This window comes from Crotalus tigris, unplaced genomic scaffold, assembly GCF_016545835.1.
Source record: "Crotalus tigris isolate CLP2741 ecotype Arizona unplaced genomic scaffold, ASM1654583v1 scf7180000024167.7108832, whole genome shotgun sequence".
Taxonomy (NCBI): Eukaryota; Metazoa; Chordata; class Lepidosauria; order Squamata; family Viperidae; genus Crotalus; species Crotalus tigris.
This window is the reverse complement of record NW_024100417.1, coordinates 5,742,439-5,759,340: the sequence shown is the minus strand read 5'-3', so window position 1 is coordinate 5,759,340 and position 16,902 is coordinate 5,742,439. Positions and strand designations below refer to the sequence as shown.

Sequence of the window (16,902 nt, the reverse complement as noted above, 5' to 3'; positions counted from 1 at the left end):
TTTGCAGTAAAAGCTTGAACAAAACTAAACAAAGCATAAGTAGATAACATATATTAGATTTGGTTCTTTTTACAAAGCAAAAATGAATATTAGTAAGCAACTAGTCCACAAAAATTCAAGGACAACCATATGAAGAAAGACAAAACTGCTTTTTACCGTATAACATTAAGTCTGTAAAGGGAAGGAATTTAAATGAAAGTATGCACAAGCACATTTATTATTCAGAAATGTTTTTCCTCTCTAAAATGCCCTATTTTTTAATGAAATCAATGTAATTTTTAGCAATCATTACTTCTGATGTTCCCCATGGATGAATTTTCATTCAATTGGGGGCCCCAGAGTTTCTGCCAGGTCATATTTATATGTCATAATAAGGTAGTCTAATATCTATATACTGTACTGTACCCAGCTTCAGAGTGTTAAATGGAAGAAAATACATTTATTTTCCAAGGACATTCAAATATATTTTACCTTTCCATTTGAACATATACTCAGTTACAATATAATTATTTGCTGAAAAATTCTATTACAACCCAATGTCTAGGTAACCCTCCTACTTTTTTTTGCCAAGTTCATTCCACAACCAGACTCTGTGAGAAAAGGATTCCATTTAATTATACTACTAGAAAAGAACTTCTTCTACGGATGAAAATATATATATATAGGTCATGGATGCAAATAATTGAAATGAACATGTCCTTTGTCAGTAACAAACCACAGGACACTTTATCACACAAAGAATAATAAGCCTTATATTTTTTACCAGGATGAAAGGGATTATATTTCAAAAACTGGGACAAGAATATTTTAAATTTACATAGTTACGGTAATATGATTATTCCCACATAAAGGTAGTCCTCAATATATGACCACAAATGGACCACAATTTCCATTGCTAAGCAAGAAGTTGTCGAGTTGCACCCAATTTTACAACCTTTTTTGCCATGGTTATTAAGCGAATCTTTGCAATTGTTGTGAATCGTGCAGTTGCTAAGCGACTCCAGCTTCCCCTGTTGACTTTGCTTGTCAGAAACCAGGCCGGGAAGGTTGCAAATGGAGATCACATAATCCTGGGATGCTGCAACTATTGTAAACACATGCTGGTTACCAAGTACCCCAATTTTTATCCTGTGACTGTGGGGATGCTGTAATGGTTGCATGTGCAAGGACAGATTGTAAATCCTTTTTTTTTTCAATGCGCTTGTAACTTTGAACAGTTATTAAAAGAACATTGCAAGTCAAAGATTATCTGTATTAAATATTATTCTGACCCTTGATTTCTGACACTTGATTTCTTACAGTAAGTCAAAATAAACTACATTTTTAGTGTTTAGTATGAACCAGTTGAGAGGGCTTCCTTAAATTTTAATTTATCTGATGCAATGACAAAAGTCTCTCTCTTATTCCCAATGTGTCAATCATTAGGGACACTGCCTCTGGCCAGGTTGAAGAACCAAACTCAGGTGAGGCCATATGAACTGTTCTAGATTCAGAGTAGGCCATTAAAAAAACAGAAGAGACTGCTAACGCACTGGTCAGTAAGAAACGGCAAACTACAAAGACATCCCATGTTTTTATAATATAAACCTCTGAATGGAAAGTTTTTGGCAACCTGCTAGGACTACTTAATGCAATGAGTCATACTATATGACTCACTGAGCATTCAACTCTTTGATTCTATTATCTGTAATTCAAAATCTGGTTGCTAGAAATATAACATTTCAATGAAAACTCTTTAAAAGAATGTACAGTATCTATTTCAGATTATAAGAAAGTATAATATTGTCCTGTTGTCAAAAATAGTACAAAATATACAGTATTTCTAAAAGCTTTGATATTTTAATATGCTCTGTCAATGCTTTTAGTTTTTAACATACATGAAAAAGTCAAAACAATCTGAAGTTGCACAAGTAGCCTAATTCTTTATTCTATCCTCTCTCAATACCCAGTGACTCCCATAATCCTTCAGGTATAGCACAATATTCCAGAATAAATTCTAAAGAATCAATTATTATTCTATATTGTTATCTTTCATATAATTAAAACAGGGCCAAATCTTGCTACAAAATCATTTAAGTAATTATACAGATGGAGGATCACAGTGTACCAAGTGTTCAATTTAATACATCTTGATGAATATGACAAATTAACAACTTTATAAGGCTATAAATTAAGATATTCCTATCCTAAGCAATAACCAATTTGCAACAGTAAATTCTATGATACATATCTGATCATTGAAAAGGGAAGCAATATGAAGTAGCAATAAGAACAAGTCACAATTCTTAATGAATTTCTATTGTTCATAGATTGCAATCTCTGCAAGTTACATATATTACCATGATTAGCAGACACCCCTGAAGCAGCGCTTTCTTTTATAGAAAATATCCAGTTGTAATGATGTAAGTTTAACACAGAAGGAATAAAGCAGCAATTCAACAGAGGTTTTAACATAATATGGCTATGAAAAAAATACGTGACTATTCTCCTTTCTAAGTAAGAGAGAAGAAAATTCATTAACTAGGATATGAACAAACATACAGGAGGACAGTAAAGAGTAGAAACATAGAATAAAAAAATGTAATAACTTGTTACTTGGGAATGATGATAATTGGAAAATTATTTTCATTTTTTAAACCTCAAAAGCATTTATGGTATGATTCTATGACATATATAACACAATTTTCAATGTAGCTTACTTCCCAAAGTAAACAACATTAGCACTGTACCCTAATATTACAATGTCATATCATCTCTCTAATGACTTACGCTTCATTACCCTGAATGCATTAAGCAGGTTTAGTCAAACCAACGAGAGCCAATTGTTGAGCTTATTCAAATCCTCTGCATACATGTATTATGTATTAATTTCTAATGTTTATAATAAATCATACTTTTCAAAAAAGTATGGGAAAAGCCATACAATTTTAATGAATGTTTTGTTCTTACGATGCATGGTTTTAACAGAAAAATGGTATAAAACATTCATATGTGTAAATATAAAAAATGTCATATCATTTGTTAAACATAGTGAGGGAAAAATGAAGACTTTTTATGTAAGAATCTGTTTCAAGATAAACTGTTCATCTCATCAAACTTATCCCCCATTTCACTATAGGTAGGCAGGATGATGGAGAAAAAGGCCTGATTGCTAGAAATAATTTTATTAGTGGTAAGTACTAAAAATAGCTTTCTCTGTTTCAGCTCTGAACCTTAAGAGAACAGAATCAGAATCTCAAAAAGTATGATGAGAGAAACTTAAATCAGAGAAAGAAGATTGGAATAAAAAAATTCATTAGTAAAACTTTGGAAAGGTTGCCATCATTTTTTAATGGAAAGGAAGTACTTTAGGGAAAGAAATGGGAAGAAGTAGCTGATGTCTAGCGCTTATCATTTTTTCCTCTGTAAATTTCAGATACTTTTTTAGATCCTGACAAACACAGGGAGGTCAAAGATCAAAACCATAATATTTGAGTCATTCAATCTTTTAGGTATTTGTTATGGCCGCCATTTTGAGGTTCCTTAAAATTATAAATGGTTATGGTCATATCCAAGGCAGCCACTTTCTCCATACCTTTGGATATTTGGGGTATCCAATCAGCAAACATACAAACAGCTTTATTATATAGAATATGATATATTTTATTATATAATATTATATATCACTGTGTGGCAATAAATCAACTCTCAAATATTAACACAGCAGGATTCTCAGGGCTACTACATCATTAACTTCAGATATACTACAAGGAACACAGCATTAAGCCATCTTGTAGTAGATAGATGGAAAACAGAATGCAACTGTGAGGCAATCTGGATATTTTCCAATGGTATTGGAAATGATTAGTTGTCACTAGGAATGCAACTTGCATTGTCATGCAAACACTTTCTATAGAATTCAACATGGTAACTGATGCTCTACATTTCTGACAAACCTGAGTAAATGTGATATCCTCACAACAGAAATCCTACCTTGAGGAAAATGATCTGGATTCCCTGAAATAGTAATAATTAGGGTAAAATTACTTGTTTACTGCTTGGCCAGCTATTTCTCAACAGCACTGTGTTTTACTTTATTCATCCAGTTATTTTACAAAGATTTTCTAGTTTAGTACTTACTGTATAAATGGTGTTTAACATACTAGTATTTGAAAATAAACAAATATAAAATCCCCATGATTTCTATGAACTGTTGTTAGAGATTATTACATTATATTATGTAAAAATAATACTACAGAGTTCTAAATTAAGGCCTTGTATATCAACGTATTTCCTTATTATACATTTGTAGCAGCCATTAACATTTTTCCAATATTAAGCCAACAACAGGCAACATATCATTACACAGAATACCAAAGATATATCAATGCCCAAAATGGTGATTTCATTAAAATGAAATAAAATAGCTTACTTTTTTATTTTAAGCATACTTTTAAAAGATATATTACCTGAGGCAGATCTCCTCACTCTTAATTGTAAGACTGGTCCTGCTAGCCAATATCAGGGCCCAGTAGTCCTACTTTTAAATAAAAAGAAACTGAGACAAAAATACACAAAACAGCATAAACCACAAAAGCAATATAATATAATGCTCTGTAAGCATTACATTTCTTTTATACAATACAAAAAAAATAGGTCTTCTAATAGGTGATGCCAGTCAAGCCAAGTTTGAACTTTCTGTGACAAACAAGTTTCTCTCCCTAGGTTTTAAGATATGATTTTAGGATTGAGGAAAGCGGCTGGATTAAGAGTTCATCTTGCCCAAAGATAATAAATCCATAATTGTTCATGCAAATACAAACACGAACACACAGTAGAAGGCAGGACAATAAATATTTAGTGTCCGTATGTGCCTGCTTCCCAGTTGTGAGAAGATAAACACAATGTTTGTATCTTCCTCAGTGCTCCTCAGAGTCACCGTAACAAGCCCTCAGAGTTCCCCATAAAACAGCAATAAGCGGAGCCTAAAAGGAAATCGTGAAGGCGGGGGAGTAAAAGCTAAACCACCAGCGTTTCCCAAACAAATGAGAAATCTGGCCGTGCGGCAGAGGCTGTGTTGGGAAACATTGAGAGGCTGAAACCACCCCTGCCCTCCCCCACAAATGATCAATTAAAAGCCGTCCTTATGCCAAGGGCCAGGCATGGCCAGGCAAGCAGGCTGCTGTAAAGACAACGGTCCTCTGGATCAGTTCTGCATGACAATTGATGGGAAGGGGCAGGAGGCAAGGCCCATCCTCTCACCATGGTGATTAGGCATTCCAAGTGTGCAAGGCAGCCTCGGCACACATAAAGAGAAAGGGAAGCTAGAGACCTGAGGAGGCAAGCCAGGCCAGATGGTCCTGCAGCAGGCAGCACTGGAGCAGCTCACACCCTGCTCTCCGCCACGTTAACGGCCCAAGCCTTTCTTTATGCCAACATCACAATTAAACAGAGCAAAATGGCAAGGAGATTCAGCAACAGTTTGCTAAGGGGATGGGTGACCATAAGGCAGGAGGAAAGGGCTCCGACAACCAGAAAAAATGTAGTTTCCATTTCCTTACTAAAATATGGCCCATCAGAACGGCTCTTTTCTTGAGACGTAGTAATAGTTTTCTACATCTAAAACTCACCACAGATATGCATTTACCCATTCCATTAGAGATGCAGCCATTTCCATAGGATACCTTTGTACTATGTTTTAAAAACAGACCTGATGTTAGATCATGTCTAATACCTTTTCACAAGATGGCTTTACTCTGCTTCTTTTAAGAACCCTAAAGTACAGCATCAATTATTTAAAAAAAGAGATCCAGCACATAACTGTAAAACAAGCAAACAATGTATATATTTTGAATGTTGGATAATTGGAATACACCCCCACCTTACTTTAGACCCTAGTGTGTAAACACCTGGTCAGCCTCTGCTCTACTGAGATAGCCAGAGCTAAGATGAAGCTTGAATCAGTTGTCTAATATGCTAAGAGAAAAGAAAAACCAGGAATTAATACATTATTAATTGTTGCTACTTGGAACTTAAACTCAACAGCATTTTGACTTTTCTTAAATATTTCCATTGGTTAGTTTCAAAGTTCTTGAAGTGATTTCCAAAACCAGTCCAAATACTGAGGCCCAACAAAAAAGTTCACTCTCTTCTGTGATATAAAACTGTAAGAAAAACTGAAGTAAGAATAAGAAAATAGACTCTCTCCATCATGCATAGCTGTCTTAAACTGACCATATTTAAAAACATTTCATTATGGAGCATTAAAAAGCAAACCGCTGCTGATAAATTGTAAGAAGCAAAATTGCAAAAATATCTAACACATAAATTAGAGTCTGTTTCATCAACAATAAACCAAACTTGAATACATGCAATAAAGGGGAGGAAACAGTTCAAATAAGCACAATATGCAAACTCAAAATAAAGGCCAAGCCTTATAGTGCTAGTTCATTGGGGATGGGGAGCAAGAGGTTGGGAAAGATTCATGTATAAAGTAACAAATTTTTGAAGTTCCCGCAAATAGAAAGGAGAACTGCAGTGCTTTTGCCAGTGGAACATTTTGGTGTACATGACCCAGCTGCTGTTAAGGACTCCACTTTTCTTTCCTGAAAGGACATATTCTGATTATTAGTCTATGAAACCATAAATAGGAATTAGAGGATAAAAACACCATTTTTAAAAGTTAGAGATCTATAACACAGGGACACTCTGTTTAAATCCATTGTAGCTGGATGTTAGGGTCAAATCATTATTTGAAGAATCCAATAGAATGTAGCTGCAGATGCCTCTGCATTACACATGGAGTGTAAACCATCTTCCTCCATGTGATTAATGCTCTCAGTGAACATATAAACATAGATACCTGGATAAAATATTTATCTTCATAAATAAATTATTTATTCTTCAGGGCTTTTGTGCGCAACTCTTGTGGGTTCTTTTCTGGACCACAGGGGTTCAAAAGGAAGAACATTTACCATGAACTGATGCACTGAAATATTCCAAGAAGCAGATTGTAAAATTAAGCTATATATATATTCACATTACACTTCCAATTTTGTCACTGATTTTGGGTAAACTTTTGTATATTTAAAATATAAAATCTGTAAATATAAATTGCACAACAGCTGTGGTTCAATTCAATATATTATGTCATTTTTTTAAAGATTAAAACATACCCAGAAGGCAGGACTCAAGGCAATGTTAACCAATGTAAATCTTAAATAACTTCTCACGTGGGTAGGGAATCAATCTAGATTTACACGACTAATTAACAGAGATAAGACTCTTGTCTCCAGAGAATGTAGACATACAGAATTGTTCTTAGTATCTTACTAATAAAATGAGATGCCTGCACCTCTACTTGTACAGTGATACACTTTGCCCTTCATTATATTCCATTAGCATTGGACTTTAGATGGCATTCCTTTAAAAAAAAAAAAAAACCCTCCCCCAGTTTCCACAAGCTAAGCTTGCTGTTTTGTATTATTTTTCGTTAAAAATAAATGAAGCAGCAAGTAAAAATTCCAAGTCTGAAATTATAAGAAAGAAAGAAAGAAAGAAAGAAAGAAAGAAAGAAAGAAAGAAAGAAAGAAAGAAAGAAAGAAAGAAAGAAAGAATAGAGTCTACCGGTGCCAGACAAGGAATGTTATATGTTGTGATTGAAGTTATTTGCACATCGTGCAGTCTGATCCCATTTCAGTATATGGAAGACTGCAAATAAATAGAGCCAAAATATTTTGTAGAGTGTCTCTTGGAGACATAAAGGTTTGCTAATGCAATGGTTTTTACTAGGTCCATCAATACAATTTTGCAGGTCAGTTTGTCTATATAATAATTTCTCTAAAATGTATTGTAGAACGTTGGTAAAAAGAAACCTTATTTCATAAAAAGATTTATATATGTTATACGTATAAAAAAACTGAAACACATTTGAAAGGGCTAGGAATTTATAAAAGCCGATATGCCACATTTTCATACATGTGAATATGTGTGCATTCCTCTGGTTCCATTCAGAACAGTGGAATCATCAGAAAACTATCTCCATCTTCAGCCTCATTCTAGAAACTACTAACAAATGGGGTATGTACAGTTTTCTTGTTTCAGATTCTGAAATACCCAAGAATATATGTTCTATGAAAAAAGACCTAAACATGCCAAGGATATTTGAAGGTCATAATTACATATAACCAGGTTTGTTTGCTCTTCAGATAGATACTTACATATTTATACAGATAAATAATAAAATGCTTTTAAAACTCATGACTGTTAAAATAAAGTTTTAACTAGATAAAGTCAATGTTCACCCCCAAAATTTAACTTAGTCAGTACTAAGCGTAAAACCTATTTTATATTTTACCTGGGCATGTTGGTATGAAGCTACTTTTGGTGTGCTTTCAATGAAGTTGAAACCAATTTTGATTTACTTTTCATAGCCAAGAAAGGAAATGTCAAGAATGAATAGACTGGAGGCTGTTAAGATACAAAAACCTATCTGTATTTTTTTATTATTTTCATTTGTAAAAGTCTATATATTTCCTTCATCCTTTAAATATGTTTTATGTGGTTCCCCCAAACATTATCTGAGAATTCATGAAAATATTTATATAGAAAAACCTATTTCTTCTGAACTGTGTCCACATTTAAACACATGTTTACCTCTGAGTCAATCACTTTCTAAACACTGTTGTGTGAGTTCATAAAATATTTGTTCATTTATACCACTATCTAACAGGAGCAGGTTAGCAAGATGAAGCAATTAATGCACTCTAAATGTATATAATTGAGCCAGCATTTTGAACATGACTTCCGATATACATAATCTGCATTAATTTCATATTTGTAAATTGTTATATTTACATTAGTAATGTATACTGTTTTAAATTATAAAACATCTTTACTCAGGGCAATTCTATCTTTTCTTACCTTTTCAAACTTTATTATTATTTTCCCCACCTTTTCAAACACACACACACACACACACACACACACACACACACACAGACACAATTGTTGCACTCAACCATCAAAGACCAGGACTTTTAGGTGGTTCTCACTCAGCTAAGCCACACTACGGAAAAAGCACACAAGCCTTTAGGGCAACATGTAGTTTCGTCTTTGAGGAAGCATTCCACACAAACACTGACATAAAAGACAAACTCATAGCATATTTCAGAACCAACGAGCGATGGATTTATAAGGCAGGTTGATTTTATGGTGACTTTTATTGACAAGGTGTGGAGGCTTTTGGCAGATGCCTCGTAGCACTGAGAAGTTAACACAGTGCCTAATTCAAGGAGACAGCCTGAGGAAGCAGTACGGACAGGGAGAGAGTGGAACTATGTCTCTATTACTCTCCTTGGTGTCATAAAGAAAAAGAAGAAAAATGGTATCCAACAGGGAACCACGGAGTGCTCCAATTTTTTTTTCAAAAGAAAAATATCCTTATTTTTCTCTCCATCTACCACCTCTTAAAAAAATGGAAGAAGGGACAAAGCAGTATGAGAAACTACAAAAGGATCTAATGGGAAGCAAGGTAGGGCAAACTAGTTTAATATCTAAAGTACAGAATTGGGGAAAAAAACAGACTGACCTGAATGCTGCCTTATCATCGATATATTAAATAAATACTTCTTGATCTACTTTCCTCTAATGAGGTAACTCACGGCATTTAATAAGAAAGAAATTACTTGTAGAGAGGAACGCTCAGTAGATCTTAGGTTGATTGGGTTCAGCTTAGCTTAGTCTGTGAAATATTTTCACTCCTGGAATTCCACTTTTGCACTTATAGAGGGTATTACAGAAAATTCTTGTACATTAGTGCAAGATGTACAGCTTGTGTAACACATTACAAGATGTTTTCCTTTCTCTGTTTTAATGCCAGAAGTTAGGTTACCTTACTAGGAGTCAGATCTAATTAAAAAAAACATGTTTTACATTGATATCAGGTAAAAGAACTGTATTTTGTTACAACTGGCATCAAATACATCAGGACAGAGGTGGAAGACAAGTTTACAAAGACACTATCCTCAATCTCCTGAAATAAATGTAGAGTCAGATACTTCCAACAGAGACTTTCCCTCTTTCTGGAAGGTTGGCAGTTTTTCTGCTAGATGGAACCCCAATCTAGCAGAAAAGAAAAAAAAATAATTGTCTAGATATTTTACAATCTGTCTTCTCCTGCAATCCACTAATATTTAAAGAAAAATAAGGCCATATATAGTTTGGCCTCTTTAGAACCCTCAAGCATTCAGAAGCGTTACCTATTGAGCATTTAACAGCCCAATTAAAAAAAGCTAAGGTACTTACATCTATCATTTCGGTCCTCAGGACTGGATGAAGTCTCACGGTCTGAAATGAGGCCAGAGACAGCAAAAATCTTTTTTCCAGTGTCATCAATTTTGAGGGAGCCAGGGGAGCCAGATGGGAGCTGGGCTCCAAATTCATACTCCTTGCCATCAGCATCTGAGAAGCGAAGATGGGGAGAGTCGGTATCATGACAGTTCTTCAGGCGCTTAGCAGGTGTAAAAGCTGACTGATAACTTTCCCGGTCCTCAGTGGAGGCAAAGGGACGGAAGGCCCCAACACCACTGTGGTTAAGCATGCTGATTGGAGTACAGTCCAGATTAGGGGGTGCAAACTGAGGATGGAGATGCAGCAACGAAGGTGGAAAATCACGGTTGGTGAATGCTCCAGGCACCCCACCTTGTCGGTGATACATAGAGGCAAAAGTATAGGAGCCATTGGTGAACGGGATGTGCACATCCTTGTCCACTGACACAGGGACCCCAAAGGGCCTTGGCTGTTGGCAGGGGATAGAAGCATCACGGCTGGCTTCAGCAGTGGAAGCCAGGACCATCAGGGCTGGAGATGCCAAAGGATTGGGAAGGTAGGAGGAGTTTTCCATCTTAAAAGCTGCTCGGTGTAAGTCCATTGGAGTCTCTTTTCTTGACAGGGCCACGAGGGAAATGGTGTTCCCTGGATGGAAAACAAAGCAATGTCTGGATGTAGAGCTGAGAGATCTCACCAAATCCTTATCACCATCCCAAAACTGAAAAGACAAAGAAGGGGAAAAGAGGAAAAACACAGAAAGTTGAATTAACAGCTGGCTGTTCTTAATATAGCAAGAAAATTGTAAAAGCCTAAGCCAACTTTCCACGTATTGTTCTTTTAGAAAGCCAACAAATAAGTTCACATGTTACTGGAAGAGTCTCTGACTCCCTCTAAGGGTCTGTACAAGTCTTCCTCCTGCTCTCTTTTACAGCTTTAGCATTAAACTTAAAATTCAAGAGATGGTCCACCCTAGGTACGGTAGATAAAATGTGGCGCAAGAAACCTGAAAGCCAAGAGAATCTGTGCCTTATGCAGAGAATGCCATCTGCTCTGGCCTTACTATCATTCCCTTCTGCCCTACAGAAGGATAAGAAACCAGTGCAGATTCAGATCAAGCCACATGTTTAAGTGGGGGTTGAATGATTTGAACAAGTGTGCAGTAACTAACTGTAGTGAAAATTAAACTTATATTACTTCACTCCTGCCAAACAAAAATATTGGAACAGAAAAAATTCCTTGAGGTATATAAGCCTATAACTACAACATCTTAAAATTAATATGAATAAAATAAATGAATACTTATTCAAAAATTATAAATGAAAATGTATTTACTTCATGAATATACAAAAATATGAAATAGATGTAATAGAGGAATATATTCCAATTGTGCAGATATATATATCATGTTTTGGATTTTCCATTATCCTTAGTGATGAAGGAGGAATAAATAATATGTATGAATCATACATTTAAGCTATTCTTCTGTTTTAAAAGAAAACAATAATGACATCAATAAGTCCTTGGCGTCTCTGATAATATTTGAAATTGTAATTAGTGGCTGTGCCATCTGATCTCTTCCAAGCATCTGCCTTTTAGTTTGCGGACAGTACAAAATGGATCAGTAGTTTTACTTCCTAATGTGCTCATGCTTAACTAGATTTGTAAACTGTCCTCAACATTCCATTAAGATTTTGAGAATATGTATGTATGTATGTATGTATGTATGTATGTATGTATGTATGTATTCTTTTAAAACTACTTGCCAAGTACAAGAAAATAAATCCCATGTTCTCTCTCTCTCTCTCTCTCTCTCTCTCTCTCTCTCTCTCTCTCTCTCTCAGTATGTTTGTGTGTGTGTGTGTGTGTGTGTGTGCGCGCGCGTATACTTCCTCTATGTGCATATGTATTAACAAACTTTTCTTCTAATCCTATCTAGGCTTGAAAACTCATTCCCCTATTATAATAACATTAGCATTCCTTTTGTTTCTTTTTAAATTTCTGTCCCAGCCATTAAGTATGCTAGAATTCACTTCACTTTAATATACAAAGGCTTACTTTAAAACAATATACTAGCCTTACAGCACTCAAAACACAACAAAAAAAATCATATAATAAAAAAGCAGTACAAAATGTGTCTGTTTGTTCCAGAAGGTCAGGCCTAGCAAATAAAACTTACTAAAAGGATCCCGTTTCTAATGGAGTGGCTTTTGTATTATCTGAATGGCAAGCCCAGGTTAACAAACTCTATGGAATGCTTGCTACATCCTTCATGCAGTTCAGAAATAACATTTCCTTTTCTTCTATCCTGTACCCAGAAGTTTGACAATATAGCAGTGGGAAGATGAACTGACATCCTCCTATCTCTACTGCATTGGCTTCCTTTCCTGTACAAATCAGTGCTAAAACATTAGAAGTATCTTATTAACAATTTTTGATCCACTTTCATATCTTTAATAATTTTCATCTGAGTTTTAGCTGTGGATGTAGACATAGCAAGGGTAATCTAACCAGAACTATTTTGAGTGAGCTTCTTTCTGAACAATGAAATTATTTAAAATAACAAATAATCAAATGTAAAATCTCTGCAATAGTGGAGAAAGGTTATGGGAAATCTGGATATTCTTCGATTAATTTTAAAGCAAAAAATTATATATAATTTACCTAGGGAAAGAAACATTATTTAAACTGGCATCTGGAAACCACAATCTGCAAGAGAATGAAAGAGGGAGAAGAATATATCACTAATAACACTATCCCTGTTTATATTAAATGTATTTAATGGAAGCCACGCTTAACACTCCTAACAGAATAGTATGAATCATTAAGCTATCTTCTTCATTTGACAATAAATTAACATATTTTAATAATGGTTCAGACTGAATTTTATTTTTAAAAACTCCTGCATACTTTTCATTTTCATTTTCCCCTTGTCTATTACGTACCTTCTGTCATCACTTCATCCCAGGCTATTATTCCCAATCACCGCCATCATCAGAAGCAGTATGGATGAAGCTGCGGCAAGACTAGTCATTATGAAAATCATCTATAGTTAATGCACTCCCAATGTCAAAACGTCATTGTTTTTAAAAATGGAATCCAAAACTGGCCTACTTAATTTAAAAAAAAAATAGATTGCAGGATAATCAGCCTGAAAAAATATTTTGGTGACCAGAAGTGAATGGGTACAGCCAAAGTAAGTAACTGTTACTTTTTGCCTCTATGCTGATTTTTTTTAATTTAGCACCCTGTGCAAATCCAGATTAAAATAACTCCAGCTATTGATCCGAGCAGTGGAATTGACATTAATTTTAGTTCACTTCTCACTTTGCAAAGGGATCAATAGGAAGTAATAACAGCTGACATCCTCGCTGAAAGGAAGAGAAAAGACAGTCTAGCGACAGAAATCGAAAAGCAACCAAATAAATCAGCAGATACTTTTCCATGGCATCAGACAAACTCCAAACAGATTGCAAAAAGTCTTTGTTAAATTAACTAAACAAGGAGTGGAGGTGGCCAAGGGGGTGGAGATAAATCTATGAAGCTACATATAACTGTCCATGGGTTATCTGCTTTAGACCAACTCTCCAAAGTCTATATTCTGATTTCCTACCTTTACAAGATTTCCATCTTAATTTATGGATAAAAATATTTCAACATAAGGGCACTCACCATCTGCATCTTTTTAAAGTACAAACTGAATCAATGTGCAAACAGAAACACTATCATAAACATCTAAACCTAGAATGAAATCTACTATGTCAGGTGCAACTTGCAATTTTTTAAAATGTATTAATCATTTAATTAGCTAAGAAATTTTCAAAAGGAAGTAAAACTATTCATAATGCATCCTTCTAATCACACTATCAGTTTACGGTATATTAATGGATAAAAAGAGAGGTAGTCTTAAACTACAGGTGGTAGCCTAAAAATATATTTAGAGAAGAGAAACAACCAGAGTTTTATGTAACAAATTGTTTTTTAAATTCTTAATTAAAAGAGATATTCTATGTTGATGATATTGGTTAGATTTTTATAATTTTCAGCTATTTTAAATATTTAAATGGCACAATACAGTTCTATGATTTTTTTCTGATTATTACTAACAGAAGAAAAAAAATGTAAAACTAACTTTATTTTTCATAAAAAGCACAAGCCTCAATATATTGGAGGGAACCTTTAGATACTACAAGTATCTAAATCACATAATTTTAGAAATAGGAATTTGAAAATGCATTTCTGCTTAAAAAATCCTAATCTTTACAAAGCAACCATTCCAGCTGTTGGGGGAATTAAAGAGCTCATATGTGTTATGCATTGAACTAAACTGGATTTTCTCCTAATAAATTCCCAACAAATACAGGATCTGACAGTACAAAGAAAAAAAATCCAGTCTTAAATTAAGGAATTCTACAGGTTGGCATATCTTGCCATTAAATATTTGGGAGACTGAGAGTTCTAAAGGTACAAAAAGAATGTAAACAATTAGTTAAAAAGGGGGGGTGGCTGGAGAAGACAGGGTAGAATAAGAATAATCTCTGTGGTTTGAAACTTTCCAAGTATGAATAACTATTTTTAAAAATGTAATAGAAAATCGGGTTCCCAGATGTAACAGAAAAGCAGCTGCTTTGATTCTCTCCAATTTTGCAGGGGGGGGGGAGAGGCTCTTTTCCTGCAGAAAACTTGTTATTTCAGGAAAAAGAAAAAATAATACCTTGAGAGAAAATTAAGGTACCAGGCTTTGTGGAGGAAAAAGCAATGTAAATATACATATTTTTATTCCCAAGGCTGTATAATACACCCATTGTTTGCCAACTTTACAAAAAACCTTTCCAAAAATCAAAGTTCACAAAAAAGATATGAATGAAAAAAGCAATGATTGGCTGCTCTGACCTGTCAACAATTGGAATTTTTCTCCAGCCCCTCTCCAGAGTAGATACAGAAAATTCTTAAGTTTTTTCAGAAGTTAATTTGGGGGGGAGGGGGAAAACTACTCAAAACTGCTTTCTTGATCAAGAAAAAAAAACCAAACATAATCGATTTGGCTTTTACCTAGCTATCTTCCCAAATCCCTAATTAACAACAGAAACAAACAAACAAAAAAATCCCGTGATTCAAATTTCAGCAGGGGAAAAGATTCCTACTTTTATCTTACTTTTTTCAGTACAAATGAAAACAGGTGTCCTTTCCGGGTTCTTAGCCCGAGTACAAAAGAATGCAACTGGTTTATATACTTTTAAACAAGATAATTAAAAAGGAAACTCCCGACCTTCCACCTTCACTAACTGCAACAAAAAAAAAAGGAAAAGAGAAGTGTCCCAGAAGTATATCTGGGAGATACAGGAAATCAAAAGTAATTCCTCTCAACAAATTCAACCCGCCGTGCCCGGTCGTTGGTTTTTGGTTTTTCTTTTTAATAAGCCAGAAATCTCAACTGCTTTGCGCCTGTAAACTTCAGCGCAAAACCAATTCAGCGCATTGCAAAGAAAACGAAATTTTCGTCCCTTCCAGGAAACAAGTGCGGGGGAGGCTGTCTCCCTCTGTCCCGATTTCTATATTCGGTTCAAGGTTTATTTTCTTTTTAAAAATACCAAAGCTCATCAAACGTGCGGACGACTCGAATTGTTTGAATTTATTGCAACAATCCCTTCTCTGCACATTTCCTGTCTGGAAGGCGAAAGCATTCAACGCAACTCCTGAATTGGTCACTGCCTAATGATTTCATTGTGCTCAAGCAGATGGTTTTTATGCATTTCGATCTACAAGGTGAGGAATTATTTCCCCTTCCTTGCAACCTCTGTGCTGACTTTCCTGCCTCTTTCTTGCGACGGCGGCTGTATTACCCTAAAACCTCGAGGATTTTTAACCTCTGAGGTTAAAGGCGCATAAAGTTTTACTACAGGAATCCAAAATGTTCGTTTTCCATTTTCCCCATTTCCTTCTTCCAAGGTTTCCAAACAGGTTTGCGATTTGCTCGCTGTAGCCACTGCTCTCACCCTACACTACAACACCGCCTTTTGCTGCTGTTTCTTGCAACTATAACTGCAAACAGGCAAGCGACCAAGACTTTTTTGTCTCTTCAAGAAATACGGGCGTGTGAAATTCTTTTTGAAAGAAAGGAAGTTGTTTTCGAAACTTCAACCTTTCATCCAAATTATAAGTATTTGACGTACGCCACAATTATCGCAACGAAAAAGAACTTGGACCAAAATAGGGACAAGTCCTTAATTGCTATTGGTTAATTGCCAATAATCAAAGTTCAAATGCGCGCCCGTCTTACAGTAAAACTGAAAGCGTTTGGGGAGACGGTGCCGATTGTACGCGAGAAGTTAGCTAAATGCAGAAACCCCAAACCACAGGGTTTAAAACATGACACTTGATTTAAAATTATTTATAACTGTTTTTATTAATTCGCGCTTCCCCTAAGGTGCCCCTCTCCCGCTTGGTTTTGTTTGGGGAAACTGCTTTGTTACATCAGGAGACCTTGAGACCTGCGAAAGTCGGGAAATACCTCCATGTGGTGTGCACAAGGATTGCTGCCCCCCTTGAAAAAAATCTAAATGTTGATGGCGCTAATTGGGAACGCGCTGTTTTCTG

General features: G+C 35.2%; 1 protein-coding gene across 1 annotated transcript in view; it reads right to left on the bottom strand.

Annotated features, from left to right (window-relative positions):
• RNF220 (ring finger protein 220) overlaps positions 1-16,902 on the bottom strand; it is a 128,054-nt gene that overhangs the window by 110,264 nt on the left and 888 nt on the right. The window contains exon 2 of the mRNA XM_039323415.1: positions 10,285-11,026. Within this exon, the coding sequence (XP_039179349.1) occupies positions 10,285-10,909 (625 nt within the window). The 5' untranslated portion in view covers positions 10,910-11,026. The remainder of the gene's footprint in view (positions 1-10,284; positions 11,027-16,902) is intronic.